A 19,189-nucleotide genomic window follows, 5' to 3' on the forward strand; every position below is an offset into this window, starting at 1 on the left:
AGCATACATTTAATACTGCCATCCTTACAGGAGTTACATATCTAGTTTAAGAGTTTCTCCATTGGTACCCGGAATATTTACAGCTCCGGTGGCTTCATAGATCTCCAAGTGGAGATTAGGGATGGATTTAGACTAAACACTGCCTGCCATCGGTGCTGCTTCTGCAAACGGATGGGGCTTGCACTGATCCTGCTAGTGGGAAGAGTAACTCATCCTGGGTCGAGATGGCAGGGAGCTCCTCCTTAGCACGGACCGCACCTGAAACTGGAAGCTGGTTTAGGGAAGAGAGGCGTGCGAACTGTGCTTTCTTCCTTCCCCAGCACCTACGGGGGCTGCTGGCGCAGGCGGCACCGTGCTGACCGGGGTGGCCGGCCGAGGCTAGGCAGAAGGTGCTGTGCCGGAGGTCCCGCTCCCCTAGCGCTCTAGCACTTCTTCCCGTCCTAGGGGACAGCTGCCCCACACCCTGCCCGGGAGATGCCACCGCGCTGTCTGCCAGCGAAGGACAACCCGGGCTCTCCTCAGCCTCTGCGTCCATCTGCGGCCCGGGAGGGCGCAGAGGACCGGCCGGGGTGGGATGAAGGCGGCTTTGAAGTACTGCCCAACAAAGAGGACCGTGTGAGCGGGGACTCTCCCCAGCACCGCAACTCAGTGATTGGGCCGAATGGGCAGACCGGTGACGGCCGAGGCACAGCCCCGCCGCGGGAGTACCAGCCACCCCGGGCCCGTGGCGCCGACATCAGCGCCTGCCGCCTGTCGGGACGCGGCCGCCGTGTGGTGGCGGAGCGGCGGGGTCCGTCCAGGCTGGGCAGCGGGCCAGTCCCGGCGGAGGGCGCGGCGCGGCCCGTCCCGCCCCCGCGCCGCGCACAGCGCCAACAGCCGGAGCGGCGGCGGCGGCACCACCTCGGCGGCGCTGGGCCGGGCTCCCCCTTGCTCTGCGCGTCTCTCTCGCCGCCTTTTCCTGTCTGCATCCTCCCCGGTCCTCCGCCCCCCCCCCCTCGCCATTTTCATCCGGGAGGAGCTCGGCAGGACTTCCCTGAAACTTCGCGGGAGGACTCGCCCGGCGCCTCCGGGGCGGCCGCAAACTTTCTGCTGCGGCTCCCGTCTTTTCTCCTCCGTTCCTGGCCCCTCGGCTCCGTCGGCGGCTCCGGAGGGAAGTTTTCGATGAGCGCCCCTCCGCTGATCCGGCCGCCCAGCCCGCTGCCGCCGCCGGGGTCTACTACCGGCGGTGGTGTCGCCTTCCATCTCCAGATCGGGCTGAGCAGGGAGCCGGTGCTGCTACTGCAGGACTCCTCGGGGGACTTCAGCCTCGCCCATGTCCGGGAAATGGCTTGCTCCATCGTCGACCAGAAGGTAAGAAGCAGTCCCCTCCAGCCGAACCCCTTTCCGCCGCCCCCCGGGGCCTGCTGGTGATGGCTGTGAACTTTCCTCTCCCGGCTCCGGGGTTAACGAGACCGATGGCAACTTTCCTGCGCCTCTCTCCTCTGCCGCCGGCCCCGCTCCCTCACCCGGCCCTGCTCTGCCTCTGCTGTCCCCCCCCACCGGGTGCCAACGAGGCTCCGTGCGGGATGCTCGTATACGAGCTTGACTTTTACTCTGTTGGCAGTGGATGCAGTTAACCGTGCTAACAGCTGTTATTTAAAACAACCCCCAGCCGGATCTGTCTGCCCGCTTTTTAATGCTGCGGAAGGAGGGGGGAGGCAGAAACCTGTCAGCTGTGGTGGCAGTGCGGCGCCTGGGGCAGTTCGCGCGTTGTCCCGGCCTCTGCTGGGAGAGGAAACTTTCCACTGAAAGCAAAAAAAAAAAAAAAAAAAAAAAGGGCAAACAGCAACAAGGAAAAACAGCCCCGAGAGCCCAGGATTCACAGCGCCGCGCTCCGCACGCCTTGCCCCGGCACGGGCGGCCCGGCGGGCCCCGCAGTGTCCCGGTCCTGCCTGCCCGGGGCCGGGGCCAGGCCGGGGTAGCGGGGTCGGCGGTGCCGCTGACGCTGGGTGCCGGCCCGGGAGCTGGCAGGTGGCCGCTGCGCAGTAGGGGGATGAGTCCACTCTGGCTGACAGCCGCTGCGGGCGGCGGCGGGTCCCTCGGCGGGGCGAGGAAGGGAGGGCCCCAGGGAGCAAAGGTGGCCCCACCTGCCGGGGTGGCACTCGCCCTGCTTCTCCGGAACGGTAGCATCGCTAGGCACAGCTCGGCGGGACTCCGGTAGAATTCGTGCAACACGCTAAAACCTACCTGGCTTACCGGGGAACCTCCGCTGACTTTAGCTTTTTCCGATTTCTGTGTGTTTAACAATCATGTGGTGTACTGAAATAAAGTTTTACTTTACTAGTGTTTGCTGTGTGAAACACCCGCATTAAAGTATCATAGTGTTTGCAAAGGATAAAAAAACAACCCCCAAAACTGACTAAGTATTCAGAATGGTTGTAATGGAAGAACTTGGCCTTTTACCCCTTTGTTTTCACCGAGATAAAATGATTTCAGGTGGGGATTTAAATTTTTTCAAACGTTGTTAGCTTTGCCTTAATATCTGTTTATGGAGTCCTGTTGGTGTGAACTTCACTAAATAGAGGAATTTTTTTAAGAGCAACTAATGAAGTGTTTTCAAAATAGTATGAAATATGCATCTTCATTTCTAAATTCTGTGTTTTTCTTAGTTTAAGAAATGGTTACCTGCTTTATTAAATTGAATTCTGAAGTAAGGCATGCCCTTTTGTTTAACATTACCATATTTGCTTTCAAAGCTAGGTCAAAACTTGTTACTTGGTCACATATGTCAGAAATACTTTTTAATATTTCACCGTTTCTAAGTTATTGCGCTAGCAGTAATGGAAATGTTAAGATAGTTGCATGCATTATGTTTTTGTGCTTGAATAGCTTATTAATTTCATGGGTTTACTATAAACTTGATTTTAATCCTAATTTCCAAACAAGTGTACAACTGCCTAAAGAAAATTAAATGCGTTGGCTCGTGCTGAAAGAGTCAGACATATTTGAGTAGTGACATAACAATTTTGAACATTTTTAGTTTGTTGCATTTTCCTGACTACAGACAAGGGAGCATCATTTAGCTGCTTCTCTACAGAGCACGCTTGAATGAGGAACTTTCTTCTAGTCACAGTTTCTCAGAGCCCAGATGCCTGCTTTTCCAAGGCTGTTGGGAAGGAAGTGGCTTGTGAAAGGGAAAACTGGAAGAAAGATAGGCTTTGGGTTTCTCTTTTTTTTGTTGTTGTTGGGGTTTTTCTTTTGTGTGTGTGTGTTTTTTGTTTGTTTTTTTGTTTGGTTTGTTGGGGTTTTTTTCTTCCTTGTCAGGGAGTGGGCTCTACCTCCTCCACTTCGCAGATAAATTTGTATGTTATTTAGTCCTCAGAATCTCTGTTTTAAGCTTAAAGCTGCAAGTATGTCTGTGTCCATGACTTCACTAACACACATTGTTTGACTTAATGTGATGGGATGGTTGGCATACACAAAGTTACTCAGCAGACTGGCAGAGACCCTCTTTTCAAAAAAATTATGTGGTATCTAGAACTGTTATGAGGTAACTGTTCAGTAATTATTCCACAGTAACTTCCTGTGTGTTATAGAGACATAATTTTCTCTTTTTCTGAAATGTTTTTTAAAGCACTGCTTACTCTTGATTTTATGAGAAAGGTGTATTTGCTTATCACAACCAAGCAGAAGACTATTGAAGTCTCACACTATTTTCAAGTTTCCTTGGGTCTGTAAAGTAGTGGTCTACCAGGTGACAATTTTGTATCCAAGTCTCCGCTTAAAGAATGCAGATTGAACAGTATATAAAGGAGAGAAAATATGATTTTGTTTTTCTCTGTCTGTCGTATTAGATTACTAAAATCAACTGTCTCTGTGGTGAGCTGTTAAATATTTAAGCAGTCCTCCTGTACACAACTTTATTTTTAGGATTGTGCTGAATTCTCTTCAGTATCAGTGTCAGATGATCTGTTTATAGAGAGCCTCTTCCATGATAATGTGGGTATACCTGATTCAAGATATTTAGGACCTTTATTCAGCGTGGGTTTATACACCAACTTAATTTAGTGCTGCTCAAAATTTATGTTAAATTGGACTAAGCTTTCAAGGTGTGCAGAGTGGAGCCTCAGGAGGCTGTTAATATAGAGGGAGTGTGTGTATATACGTATAAACTAACTATATTTCTATATCTTTATCTGTGGTTTTATATATAACATACATAATATACATAATACATAACATATATAAATAACATACACGTGCACACATATATAAAACTGTTATTGCTATGTTTAATTTAGAAATCTATATTTGGATATAAATGTGCATTTGCATATTTTTACCCTAGTGGATTTTAAACAGCATCTGAAGCACAAAGGTTAGGTTTTCTAATTTTAGGAGAGAGTATAATTCCATTAATAATGTATTGTATATCATGTGAAAAATGGAATGAGCAAAGTCTGTCTTTTTCTCCATTGAAAAATAGGCATTCTTTCAGGAATTTTATCCTGACATAGCTGTATGGAAATTTTCTTAACAAATCTGAAGATGAAATGGTACCTACCAGTTTCAGGCATAAATTCACACACATTTAAATCTGTTAAGAACTGCTCTGAAGACAATAAAATTTGATTGCTTTGAGTTTGTGCATTTTGTTTGTCTTAGAACCAGTGACATGAAACCCTTGAGACTTGATCATGTGGGGTTGTTTTTTCTGCAGTCGAATTGGAATTTTAGTATTTAAATGGTGTGGTTCACAAGAAATGAGGATCAACTGCAAAATGTGTGTCAGTGTTTAACTTCTAGGCTGACTCCCCCACAAGAACAGTGGGAGGATATTGTAAAATACAGTCTTTGTTTTCTCAAGATAAATGGTTTGAATTATTGCCCTTTTTGGTTTAGCTGCACACAATAGAACCACTTCTCCAGGGCAAAAGTGTAATGCAAAGCTCACTAAGTAGGGTCATGGCATATTTTTCATTGTCTGGCATTGTCATGTTAACAAAGACCTTTTACTAGCAAAAGACAAAGGAAGGAGTCTTTACACTTTTTTTTTTTTATTTTTCTTTTTTACAAATTCATACAATTTTAATTCAAAGAGGAAAGTAGTTATTATTTATATTTTAATGTTTGTTAGAAAATATAAATAATTTGTCATTACTGTATTTAGCATAGGATGTGTTGGGCTGCTGCTGTGGCATTGTCAAGTTTTGAAAACTTTGAGTTCTCAAGTAAATACATGCTGCAATGTTATTTGACTTGAGAACGTGGGGTTTATAAAATAGACCTTAGGACAGACATTGAGAGCAGACGTTGGTTAGGCCTTCAGCATTTGAAGCAGGGAAGTTGAGAAGAATAGGAAACACAAATTACAGAAGCAAAATTTGATCTGCTCAAGGCATGTATAGTTTAGACTGATTTCTAAAAGTAGTGTTGTAGATGGTTCACTGGTTTGGATAATTCTGAAATTTCACAGTAGGAAGGGGGAAAAGAAAAGTAATAAACAAAGTAGGCCATTTCAGGAAGAGGAGAGGACAAAAAGAAAAATAATAAAAAGGTGGTTCAAGTGGCATACTGCAACTGGAATTTTGTGCCCAGATTCATCTTTATGTAAGATGTTCACTGTTAAATTAGGATAATTGTCGCAAATCAAAAAAGTGCCTTTTTAAAGTATTCCTGAGAATTGAACCAAACATGTTGAGGAACAGGTATGCATCCGCTTGTGCTTCGGGCTGTCCTTGGTAAGGGAAATCTAACTTATTTTTAAATAAATAAAATGAGAAAACAAAAATAATCTTAGTTTTGTTTTCTCAGGCTGGAATCTCTAAAGTTGTGGTCTGAGCGAAGAAAGGAGCTTTTCTAAAGGTTGACGTGAAAATACGCTTAACCTTCTCTGCAAGGGTTTCAGGCAGCTACAGAAAACATATGGGGTTTGTTTATATGGATGATGTATTCCCCCTCTCTCCCTGCTCCAAATCTACAAATTCTCCTAAAATAAATAAGAGCCTGGTGGTAATGAAATCATTTCCTTTGGAGTGGGGTAGGGACTCAGGGTAAATAGTATACTAGAAAGAAAAACTTCAAGCCTCAGGATAAACAGAGAAACTGTGACAGGTTTTCGCCATGCTGACCAAAACTCACATACCTTCAGTCAAATACATGGATGTAGAGATTTTATATATTCACTATGTTTTTGGATGTAGCCACAGTCTTCATATGTTCTGGAAAAGTTAGTACAGATGTACTGTTCATCTGTTAAAAGTTACATTCTCATGGGGTCTTTAACTGGTGTACACTGGTAACAAAATGTTTTAACTTTTTCCCTGAAATGAGTCTTTTCTTGCACTGAATTCTTCCTTCTGCCTGTATTGTGAAAACACCAAGCTGTTAAGTTGCTTTTGAGGAATGTGAGGTGCCTGGTCATTACACATATAAATATATTCCAAAGTGAATACTTTTATAATTAGCTCACTCTTATAAACTCAAGTGAGACTTTTGATGTTATTGTTTAATCTTTTTATTGACTTTACATTTATTATTCTCCACCCTGGAAACTGTAAGTCAGTGTATGTAACATTAGTTTGTAGATCAGTTAAAATAACTTTTGGAGCATGTGTGATTAAACACTAGGAAAAACATAATTTTGATGAAAGACAGTCAGTCTGAATTTGTTTAAAGCAACTGTGAGGTTTTTCAGAAGTGCTAACTTTGTTACCTGTCCTGTCAGTGATCCAGATGAGGAAAATGAGTCTAATGTCACAAACTTACGTAGAGCATTTGAGAAATCCCTTGCCAAGGAGTAAAGGCTGTCGAATGAATTCTCATAGAATAAGAAATAAGATGGAGCTTTGAATAGAGGACAGGCTTGTAACCAAAGTAGTTGACGTTTTAATTTTTAAAGGAATTACAAAAGGAGTCATGTGTTAGTTGTACTGGTGTTTCGTGCAGGAAAATGTAATTTCCATAATAATGAAAAAAGGTGTAAGATGAATAAGTGTATGAGATGCTTCTCCCATTGCTGCTGAGATGCAGCTCTATTGCCCGAGGAAGGATGGATTTTGTTAATGAAGTGGCAGCATTTCCCAGACAGTGCATATGTGGGCATGGTATGACGTGCTTGATGAATTTGCAACACCAGGAGTCTGTCTATCTGTCCGATACAAGACTTGCAGGGCATAAACCACACGAATGACCTGAGAATGCACAGTCCGGAAGGTGTGGCAGGTTTACGGCTTGTATGCAGGTGATCTGTGCTGTGGATTAGGTGTAAAACACACAGCATATGTTAAATCCCTGTATGGATTTGTGCAGACTTTGTCCACAAGTATTTTCCCATGATTTCTGGAAATCCTCACAAGCATAGAAAACTATTTGTTGCTCTTACCTACATTCCTCCCACCCCCCCACCTTACCCCCCCCTTGTTTGGAAAAATCTGGCTGTATGGTTACCATGTGTGTTTATACTGTGGTTACCTGCAAGGAAACAAGCACACTTCTTGAAGTACTTTCGGTTTGTTATTTTCACTGTATTTTGTGTATGAAACTATTGCAATTAAAACCTTTGCCAAAAGTATGTTTGCTTTTTTCTTACTGCTTCTGTGTTAGCAATTCCACATCTGTGGAATTTTAAAGAGATGTCTATGTGAAATTAAAAACTACAGCTAGTAAAGACAAATTAAGAACATTAAGACAGATGTGGTCTGTCGCAAGTAACTTGTGATAAGCACATGCATTGTTTGTAGGTTGGGTTTTGTGGTTGTTGTTTTTAATTACTTCTGTAAAATGCTACAGGCCATCTCTGACTTCTTGACTTTGCCCTCTGGTTGACATCAGACATGTTTATGTTGATATTATGTAATATGGCTGCAGTTACACAGATGCAGTTAAATATATAAATAAAATCTCTCTCCCAAGTGTTTACCTGAAGTGTAGGTGATTTATTTTCTAGTAATATTTGATTAATTCTCTCGGTACAACAGTAGGGCTGTATATGTGCCTGTAGTCAATGTTAGCAGTTGACTATTTGGCTCTTGCTGCTAGGAGGAGGACTTCTTGTTCAGATTGTCTTCTGGAGCTACTATATGCTTCTTGCATAATGTCAGATTGTCGGTTTCAGGATAGATGTGAAATCTGCTTTAGGGTGTGTTCCAGTGAAATACTTGTTTCATTTTTCAATGTCAGACAGCAGTGTCTCTTTCACAGGGTTGATCATAGAGATTCTGCTAGAAAGGCGATCTGAATTTTGTTGTATTCTCTCATTAACCCCAAAAGAATGTGGGTTAGGTAAGAATTAAAAGAAAAAAAAATATCCCCATTTTTTTGAGATATCTTTTACTTCATCTTCAACAGTGGTTTTCTTTTCATACATGTTACATTCATTGTGCTTTACCACTTTGTGGTAGGGGACTTTTGATGCAATGCCTTTCTGTGCCTGGCTGGTGGGGCGCTCACTTGGGTAAGCTTGGGTGCCCAGCATGGACTTCTTTGTGCTCTGGACATCACCTTTGTTTACGTTCTCCTGGCTTTTGGCATCCTTGTGAATGTCCAGGGTTTTGCAGACCGAACCAGATTCCTGTCACAGGCTTTTAACTTTCTTCTTTCTCATACAAGACTTCTAGTACTGCTAGATAATTTCTTGCTTTGGGGGACTTTCTTTTCAAATATTTCTATCCTTGTAACAGTCTGACATGATGACAGGCTTGGTGTCACTCAAAAACTGTGTATAAGATTTAAATAACTTGCACATATGTCTTTGAACTTTTGAAGTATAAAACTTTGAAGTATGCACTTCAAGTCAGCTACTTCATAAAGTGGATTTTTGCTTTCAAAATCCTCTTCTAGTTTTACCTGCTGCAAAAACGTGAAGGTTAGAAAGTGGTGTCGTGTATCATGCTATAACATAGAGGTAATAGTGTAGACATATTACAGTGGCACATGCATAAAGATAAAAAGGTACACATAAATTTTGGTGTATATTGCTGTTGTTTACTTCCTCTTCCTCCATGTATTTGTGGGTTCCTTTTGCTTGTTCCTTGCAAGTCTGTTTTCTTCTTCAGCTGAGGAAAACTTGGTCAAGAGGTAAGCTTTCACTTCTCCCACCAAGCAACATGTATGTTGGTATTGTGATTGTCTCTCTTACATAGCTATAGCCTGCTGTGTGTGCCTCTTCTGCAGTCAGAACCATCTCAGAAACACCGTTACAGCATTAAAGCTAGAACATAGCAGGTTATTCTGATCAAAATATATCCGATATCAAATCTTACTCTTTTTAAAAAAAGAAACATGAATGTACTTCATCTGATCTGGATCTTGGTTGTTTCCTAAGAGAAGAGGCATTTAGAGGCTTTTATTAGTGGTCAGCATAAAGAGGTCTTTCCAGTGTAATTTTAAGCACAAGGTATACAAAGAGAATCTGCAAACCATGACCACAGTTGTCAGCTCTAAACTTCTATCATCTTGTATACCTTAAAAGAACCATATCTGAGCATGTCCTGTGCAGTCTGAAAGCATGTTCTGTTTCTTCTCTCATTAAAAAAAAAAAAGTCAACCTTGAGAAATACTCCACACACACACCCCCCCCCCCTCCACCCCCAGGTGTTAGAAATAGTTTTTGTTAGCATTTTGTCAGTTGCAAAAGCGCAGACAAGACACAGCTGGGACATGGAGCAACATTCTAGTTATACGTCAATTCGCCTAAAAGATGCTTATCGTTAAAACCAGCAACTTTCATCTTGCCTTATCTTTTTTCTACCATCTGAGAAATCCTTTTACATAAAAATAGAAATCAGTAATGTATGTGGACCATAATGGTAAAGTATACCATGGTCTCCCTCTTTGCAGCACCATACATTCTTACGTAATGTATAGGTGCTAGGCAAGGTTCTGTATTGAGACTGAAACAGTCCTGAAAGCCCCAGAGATCCTTGGGCCACAATTATGTGATTTAAACTATTTTAAATTGTGGGTTTGATCCAAGGGATGAGTGCCTGTGCAGTGAAAGAAACCACACTGATAAGGAGGATAGTATGAGTTATTGACACTGTTTCCAGTCTAGCTGTAATAGTTTTCCCATTTTGTTCCGGAGTTCAGTCCCCCTCTGCATCAGCTTTAAAGGGTTGCATTACAGGTTTGCTGTCTGTTTACATGGTGTGACTGTAGATGTGCTGACTGCTGTCTAACGTTGGAAGTGCTGATCTTATCTGTTTGAGGATTTTATATTGCCACCCAAAATCAACTACATCTGGGAAAATGTGAAAATTGTACTTACAGATACTTGCAGTATATGTGAACTTATGCATTTGTTTTAATACATTTATATACCTACCTCTAAAAAGAAGGAATGCAGCAAAATATGTAGAATATGAGTAGGAGTCTGTCTAGTTCCAAACCCACATAGTCTTCACTGCATTTTTTCCCAAAGTGTTGGCTGTCCTACGCAAAAAAATGGTGGGGGGGAAATGGAGTGAAAATTGAAACGAGTCTGTGTGTGTACTTATAAGGGGTGGGGGTATAAAATTAGGGGGTTTATCCTCATTTCCCAAGGAAAACTAAATTTTGCTGTCTGTATGTTATCCCTCTCATGTAACAGTATGTATTCTGGCCTGTTTGTCACAAGAAGCTCGAGAAGTCACTGTAGCAGAAAGGCTTCAGGTAACCAGCTAACAGATTGTTAGGCAGAAAATACAGTAAAATCAAACAATTTGAAAACAAATACTCTACATCTAGAAATGTATCTTTAATAGATCTTCGATCTGTTTATGATCATGCTTTTTTGTTTTCATGCCATGTGAACTTGACCCAGACAATGACACATTTTTCAAACCTACAAACAAATGCCAGTGTTTTACTTTAAATTCTTAATCTAGGTTAAATGATTGTCCACTGTAAACCTCCTCTTTCTTCCTTCCATTTGATTTCTTTTGTTTGGCACGGAACCAAGGAGGCTTGGACCACATCTTAAACCACATGGAATGGTAACTCAGCATTAAACCCAGCAGTTTATCAGCGGTTTCTTTGGAGAAAACTCTATGAGAAATCCACCTTAGGTTGTGGGCAAAACCACAGAAGTTCTTCAAGGAAACCCACCACCTCTTTCAATACGAACTAAAGGCCTCAAATCTTACGGATTAGAAATAAAAAATAGTGTTATGCAGGGGAAGGGCCTGCTGAATTATCTATCCTTGTGTAATGGTGAATGGTCAGTCAGTGCAAAGATGAAAGGAAGTAATGGTAAAATGAAGTCACACACCCATCTGCTGTGAAGATTGCTTTAAGTGGAACAATGTAATTTTTCAAGGAAGGAAGACTAGGGAAGCAAACTGATGAGGACATGCTTGGCTTAACTGTCTTCTCAGCGAGGACGTGTGCTTGTTGAAGACATTCAGCAGGAAAAAATATGTATTATTTAGACCCTGCTTTGTGGTTAGAGCTTAGAGGGAAGGCCAAGGTGACACCAAAGCTAAAGTTAGTGTTGTATTAATTCTTGCTTTTCTTCCTCCTCCACCTTTGCTCATTTTTCCTGTGCTTCTTAAGAGGCTTTTATCAAATGGTCACACTATGTAATTTAGGCATCTAAAGTTAGTATCCTGGACTGATAGACAGCTGTTGAGTAAACTAAGGGTATCAGTCTAAGCTGAAAGTTGGCTGCTGATTTTTTTCGATGTATCTTAATGTGGTGTGTATTCACATAATTGCATGTGCAATGTTTGTTTAAATTTAAGAATGTTGACAACATTTTGGTAACATTCTAAATACTGTTTCATACTGCAGCCACATAATATTGTCATATACCTTGGTTTACCCAGAAGTAAATGCTTTGTGTTGTTACAAAAGTAACAAATGTTTGGCAAGTTTCGCTTTTTTAGGTGTAACATAGTTAAGAGAATAAGGATGAAATCCCTTTTGAAGACTGAAGTGCGAGACAAGTATTTCCAACTTTTTAAAGCTACTGAAAATCAGACCTGCTTGTTCAAAGATGGCCTAAACCCCCAAAACTTTATATAATCAGTTTAAAAGGTCAGGAAATGTCTGCTTCCTTGTTTGAGAGGTAAATAATCAATATGTAAAAACTTGCTGGAATGTATTTGGAGATACCTCAGGAAAAGAGCTGAAGGAAGAAAAACCCTCCACGTGTCTCTCTAAGTAGTGTTATCTCATCCACTGCTGATGCGTGAAGTTGCACTGTTTAATTTAGGAAGCATTTTTTGTTCCTGTTAAGAAATCAGTTTCTGATGTCACCATTCCCCCCCCCCCCGCCCCCTCCTTTTAGTAGTACAAAAGAGAGGTTCTGAAAACAACAAAAGTCATTGTATAACAAGAGAGAAGCTTCACAAAGGGCAAGTCAGAGCTTAATTTCCATCTTTTGAGTAGGAGTGTATAAAAATCGCTCACTAGTGTGGCTTGGTCGTTATTCTCTTCTTTTCCCAACATGTTTCAATCAAAAAAGAATGTTGAGTGATACTTGCTGTGTAGTTATCATGCTTATATGAGTACAAATAAACAATAGGACAAGAGTTTACCAAAAAATCTTGAGGCTGAACCTCATGATAATTACAAGTAAACTTGTAAAGATTAATAACTATTCAGTTTCTTTTAATCCTCATGAATTAGATGATCAACTAGCTCTGCAACAATTTGAAAACACGTTAAATTAGAATGTTTACTTTTATTCTTTCTCTAGATGTATGAAGAATCGTTTATATATGTGAATGTAGCATTATGAGAGAACTTTTGCTTTCTGTACACACACATTTTGTTTGTATTGAGGAAATAATCCTTTTTCTTAGAATTATAAACAGTATTAAAACTTTGAAATTTGCATCTTCAGGTGTACTGAAAGGCATTTCTGTGCTGGCTGTACAAACCTTGGTATTAAGTGATACAGAAAATAGAGAATCTGGGAAATGTGTATTTTATCACTTCTCTGAATCCTGCAGGCTGCGGATGCCACTGAACAAGTCACTTCTTCCCTAACATACTAGTTTCCATTTCTGAATGGCATATTGATGCTGTGAAGGACTAAACACGAAAAAAGCAGGATTTCGACTGAGTAATTTTAACAGAATTGTTTATTCTGTGTAAAATATGTAAGTATTTCAAATGTAAAATAGTGGTTTTTTGATGAATCTTAAAATTTGCAATGCAAAGGTGTGTACACAACTAGAAGTACTGACAAATACTCATGTAATGTATCCTCAGAATGTTTCTGCAATGTTAGGATATGACGATTATTAGTATATAGACACTTGCTGGTTGCAAGTAACAATTAAAGGATTGTAATGAATTACAGTAGTATTAAGTACAATGTATATTGAGGATTGGTTTGAAATTGTAAGAGAAATTTGTATGGATTGTAAAATATGCTACTGGATATCTTTATGATGATAAAAGTCTTGTTAGAATTCTGTCAATTAATTCTTGGGTCAAATACTCATATTTTATGAGCCAATTCTATGGTTGGGTCTGTATTTATTATAGTTTCTTCTGGTACAAAGAAGTTGACCTTCATGGTAGTATATTTCTGATTTATAATTTCTTAGTATTCTTCTTCAGTAATTTCCACAGAGATATACTGTGAAAGGAACTACTTCTTAATGCACTTTTTTTGTAAGATAGAAAAATGTAACTAAAATGGCAATGGAAAGCAAATGTCAACAAAGTCTATCTTACACCTTTCAAGAAAAGAGGAATCATCTCTTGTATTGATAATTTTTTTATGTATAGAGCCTTTGAAATGACTGTTACTGAATGGTTTTGAAACTTTTTCCTTGCTTGTGGTTGTCTTGGAATATGGATATAAAAATTTGCATTTCAGATGTTTTGCAGCGTAAAAATATGTCAGTTTGCAAGGAAAAGCAAAGTGCTTTCACATAACTTTTTTTCTTTTTTTTTTAACACTTTAACATGTCAAATTTTATTTTTATGTAGAAAAATAGGGGTTGTGTCTTTTTTGTCATCTTTAGCTGTTGATTCCCTGGGCATTTCTATAGTTTTCCGATTTTAAAGGAATGAGAGATAGATAGTTTTCAAATTATCAGAGTAAAACGTCACTGAAGTTTTTGTAGTGAAAAATATAGAAACATCAGAATGATAAGGATAGGTGACCTCCTTTCTTTTTTATCTTCAGTGGAACATTCTGTTTTGAAGCATATGATAGGGAATATTTTATTGAAGACTTTATATCCCAGAGGTTTTGTTCGTGAAACAAGGAATTTGCGATGTCTTCCCATAAGCAAGCAGCAGTAAGAGTAGAAATGATGTGTGATGCTATCACATTGCCAAGGAAGTACATGTAGCAGTTAAAACCTCACTGGAAAATTATTTTTCATAGCCAATTGTTACCATATACATACAGTTGTCATAGTCATCAGAAAGATACTGCTGTAAACTCTTGATGTTGTGGTTGACTCAGCTTTTTAGACCCATACACCTTTAGTTTTCTAACTTAGAGCAAATGAATTTGAAGTCAGTGTTGACCCTGCTTTAAAGAGTAGAATGGACTAGATAACCTCACAAGGTCTCTTCCAACCTGACTGATTCTGCAGCTACAAGGGATTAAAACTGAAAAAAGAAAAAGAAAACCAAACCTCACAAGGTCTCTTCCAACCTGACTGATTCTGCAGCTACAAGGGATTAAAACTGAAAAAAGAAAAACAAAACCAAACCTTTTTCTGTTGCTAAGATTTACATTTTCTGCTTAGCAGTCTGCGTTTTTGTGCAATAAAATATCCTAAGTTTACTACTCCTTTGCAATTTCTTAGGTGGCAATATTGGGGAACACAGCTTGCAGATTCTTACTGAAATCTGTGTTATCTATTTTATGTTAAATATTTTAATATTGTATTCAATATTTTATATTGAATTTCCATCAAATTGCAAATAGTTGCAGTTCCCCTTGTGTTTTATTATGCCTTTTTTTTTTCCCCTCTCCTTTGGAAGTAAAATACAGTTTTTTTCCATAGTATTTTATGGATTTATATGTTTTAGAATAATTTATGGTTGGTTATTTATGTATTTTTTTATTATTATCTTTTAAACCTCCAGGGAAAGGCTAGAAATAAAGTTGTTGTTAAGTTACTTGTGTCTTCATGCTTGGGTTTCCTACAAAGATAGATAAGAAGGAAAAAAAGTTGAAAAGAAATTATGGTCTTCTGTTATTTGTAAAAATAATACAATTTCCTGAGGTACTCTAGTGTCCTCTACTGCATACAATTTTTCGTTGTGTTTGAGAGTTCAACACCGAGGGCTTTTCAAGTTCAGTCAGTCAGTGTTTCTCTTTAACTATATATGGAGATATTTAATCTGGACAGTCTTTTCATCTGACTCAAACATAATTCAGTTTCTCATTATTTCATATAATACTGATTAGGGTAATTGCAAAGTATGTAAATGTTTGGGTTTCAGAACATTTAGTTTTCCTTTTGAACCGAACATTATGTGTGTAGCACTTAAGCATGTATTTAACTTTCCTCCTATTGGTTATCTGATCCAGCTCACTGCACAGCTGCTCCGAAAGGTCAGTGGGGGAATGGGAACAAATGACAGGCGGATGGAGTGGACACTACTGAAAGAAACTAGATCTTGGTTTTCTGAGTCTAAGAATTTGTATGTTGGTTGTTCTGTCATCTCTGCCCCCCTTTCTTTTTTTCTGGCTGTTGTCTGGGTTCTCTTATATTTGATTGAAGACTAGACATATAGAGAACTTATTTATGTTTTTTCAAAGAGATGAGCGTCTGGGTGGAACAAGGAGCCAAGTAACCTGACAGAAGGTAGGCTGCCTCAGGGCTTGGGCTTTCATTAGATTGTAGAGAATTCATAAGGGAGATGGTCATTTCAGTGGCTTAAGCATAGAAAATTTTACATCAGAATTTGCAAACAATTGTGAGACAACTGCCTTGGAAATCAAGCTTTATTATTACTAAGTTAAATGGATGTAAATCATTGTGCATCCTTAGATTCTCTTTTGCCTTTTAATTTGCCTCAGCAGACAGAATTACAGGAGCTGTTGATAGATTCCCTAGTTATATGTAAATTCTTAAATATTGATAGAATATTAACTAATTTAGGAAAGCTCATTATTTATTCTAAATGTATTTCATCACACTGTCTCTTCTAGCATCTCAGGATCTGGACTAACTAGCATTAACTAGCAGATGCTAATTAGCATTGCTCTTATGTGAGCAAGATCACTTCTCTTGCCTCTTCTCATGATAAATTGATGTGTTGGCATCTCTTTGTATTCTTCCAGTATGCAGTTTTAGACAGTACACAATTTGGTGGTTTCTTTTGTTTTGTTATTTGTTGGCTTTTTTGTTGGTTTTTTTTTTTTTTTTTTTTTTTTTTTGTTGTTGTTGTTTGTTTTGTTCTTAGGGGTTTGGGGTTTTCTTTTTTGGTTCTTTTTTTTTTAAAGAAGAAACCCCCTTAAAACTCCGCTACAAAGTATTGTCTTTGAGATTCATAATGGAAAATTTAAATGAAGATTTATAAAGGAGAGATAGGCATCTAAACAAGAGTTTTCAGAAAATAAGAAAACCTGACACTCTTTAAAGACACTTTAATAATTCTTTCTTCCTACATGTATATGTACAACCTCACCTGCTCCAGAATAGTATTGTTAGATTGGATTACAACTCACTTTTCAAAGTATGTCTTTACACTTTGTGTAGTAAACTGATAGTTTTTTATTTTGTGCACTGTTGTTTATATATAAGGACAAGTCTGTACAAATATTTGTTGGTTGCGTTATACGTTTGGTCTCCTATGGGTATTGTACAAAAAACCCACTAAGTATACTAATGACAGTATTCTCTAAAACATCTTGAATGAGGATCCTTTCCAACCTCAATCGCTCTGTGAAATAAGGTAAGGAACTTTTTTTTTTCTGCCCCCTGCTAGTGTATTTGGTATCTCTAGCCTGATGTTCACGAAGTTTTGATTATTTGGGTTATGTGTGATGTCAAGGATTCCTGAGTGGTGCTCAAGATCTAGCCAGGTCCAGGGCTTCCAAGTGCGCATGATGTCTGGTGTATTCAGTCCAGGAAGGCTCTGGGCAGCAATTGTATGGAGAAAGATAAATGGTTTCCGGAGACTTCCCTGGCTAGCTGTGTTACTAAAAGTGAACAGCATATTGGCAACTGTTGTCCATATTTTTAGGTAATGATCAACTAATAATAATGATGTTCGTTAGATACAAGAATCACAGAATAGCTAGGGTTAGAAAGGACCTTAAGATCGTCTAGTTCCACTCCCCCTACCATGGGCAGGGACACCTCGCACTAGACCATGTCACCCAAGGCTCTGTCTAACCTGGCCTTGGATACTGACAGGGATGGAGCATTTATCACTTCTTTGGGCAACCTGTGCCGGTGCCTCACCACCCTCACAGTAAAGAACAACTTCTTTATATCTAACACACAGAATGAACATAGAATGAACCAAAAAGCCTTTAATATGTTTATGGAAGTAAATCTTCAGGAGGAAAAAAGGATTTTGTATTTCTTAGTTGATTTTTTGTTCAAAAAAAAAGAAAAAGTCTGGCACATTTTTTTTCTCCATGGAATATGTATATTTGCTCTATGCCTTCAATTATGTGCCAGTTTGTAGTACAGCCAGGTGAGTAAGCCAGTATTGCTCAAAAGACTAATTTCAGCTAGCAGCTGTAGAAACAAGAACATGGTTTGGAGGGGTTGTTTGTGGATATTTGTTCTCTTCTGCCAGGGAAAAAAGCCAAAATTAAATATCTCTCTCTCCCACTTTACCTGTATTTATTCACATTTCTCTTTCCTTGTGTGCAGGCTCGTTTGTGTCCCAGAGTTTCAGACTCTGTTTATCTTCCACCCACTGCTTTCTGAAACTACATTAATGTGCCTCAGCTGTCTTTGCTTCTGTCAAATCCATAACTAATGACAAAATGGTGCTTTAAAAATTAATCAGACTGTTTCTGGGGGAATGAAAGAAGGATCTGCATGTAATCACTTTATCCAGAGAGGAGAAAAATGTTGAAACATGTAAATTAATAGTCTGTAAAAAAGCATAAGGCTTAGAAATGTGTGCATTGCTATATTTTGTTAAAAGTTCCTGCAACACCTCAATTCATTCTCCAACCCGTTTAAAAAAAATAGATTGGTAAAAAGTGAATGAAATGTGACTCATAAATCTGAAGGTATTTTGGTTGTAGTTGTGTTGGAGTATTCAAAAATGTCTTTAAGTTCAAGTAATGCATTTAAAAGTGTTTATAAAATTATGTAGCAGCATGATTTTTCATTGTCTTGCTTAAAGATTTGAAAATTACACATGTATTTTCCTTTCCTACTAGCAAGCACTTGCTTGCTACTGGTAGGAAATAGTAGTTACTTCCATTATTTCTGCTACTGAATATGTTACAATTTTTCAAGCGTCATGATGGTCTTGCTGAGCCCTTTTCTTAAGAAGCAAAAAAAAAGTCAGTTTCAACCCAGAAAAATTGCTGAAAGACTCTGAAAAATTAAAGAAACTATTAAAATGATGAATTTTATATTTATCTGCATGAGTTTCCACTAGGTTTTACTTTTTGGATTTGAGTGAGGTTATGGATCATCTGAAACAGTAGATTATAGTGTCTAGATTATGTGGAAATCAGTTGTATTTTCCCTGAAGGATGTCTGTACCTTACAGATCTTTTTTACTAAGCTTTTGCAAAACTTTTTGCATTTTAACCAAACATGAAAATATACTGTGTTTGCATATTTTTACAATGATAATTTGTACAATATCTATAAAGAAGTTTAAGTAGATGAATCTAATTAGGATTCATCAACAGAAATCCATGCATATATATAAGTATTAAAAGCTAATCCTTCCTCCCCAAAATCAAAAAGTATTATTACAGACCTGTCATTTTCAGGCCACATGAAAACAGTTGAGTGACAACTTTTAAACTATCAATAATATTCTCTGTCGGAACTACTAAGAAAACAGTATGGTTGTTGAACAATGGCTATGCAGGCAGCTTGACATCTGCATCCTTAAATTGTCAGGTGTGTGTCTCAGTGATTCTAAGCGGTCTCCTTTTGGCTATTGGTCAGGATTCAAAAAAGCGGAGCCATGGTTTTTTGCTTAGCTGTTATAAAGTCTCCAAGATGAACAAGGCTTGCTGGGTTTGATTTAGGCGTAAAGCAGTGGGCGCAGCGACATTGCACACTGGAAAGAGATACTGTACTTGAGTTGAAAACTA

At 39.2% G+C, this 19,189-nt stretch overlaps 1 protein-coding gene across 3 annotated transcripts in view; it reads left to right on the top strand.

Annotated features, from left to right (window-relative positions):
* Window positions 1-369: 369 nt before the first annotated feature.
* The window catches only part of PRKD1 (protein kinase D1), a 127,021-nt gene continuing 108,201 nt past the window's right edge, over window positions 370-19,189 (top strand). For all 3 annotated transcript variants that reach the window (XM_030483204.1, XM_030483206.1, XM_030483205.1), the window contains exon 1: window positions 370-1,350. In XM_030483204.1, coding sequence (XP_030339064.1) covers window positions 475-1,350 — 876 coding nt within the window. In that variant the 5' untranslated portion in view covers window positions 370-474. The remainder of the gene's footprint in view (window positions 1,351-19,189) is intronic.

This window comes from Strigops habroptila, chromosome 4, assembly GCF_004027225.2.
Source record: "Strigops habroptila isolate Jane chromosome 4, bStrHab1.2.pri, whole genome shotgun sequence".
NCBI lineage: Eukaryota > Metazoa > Chordata > Aves > Psittaciformes > Psittacidae > Strigops > Strigops habroptila.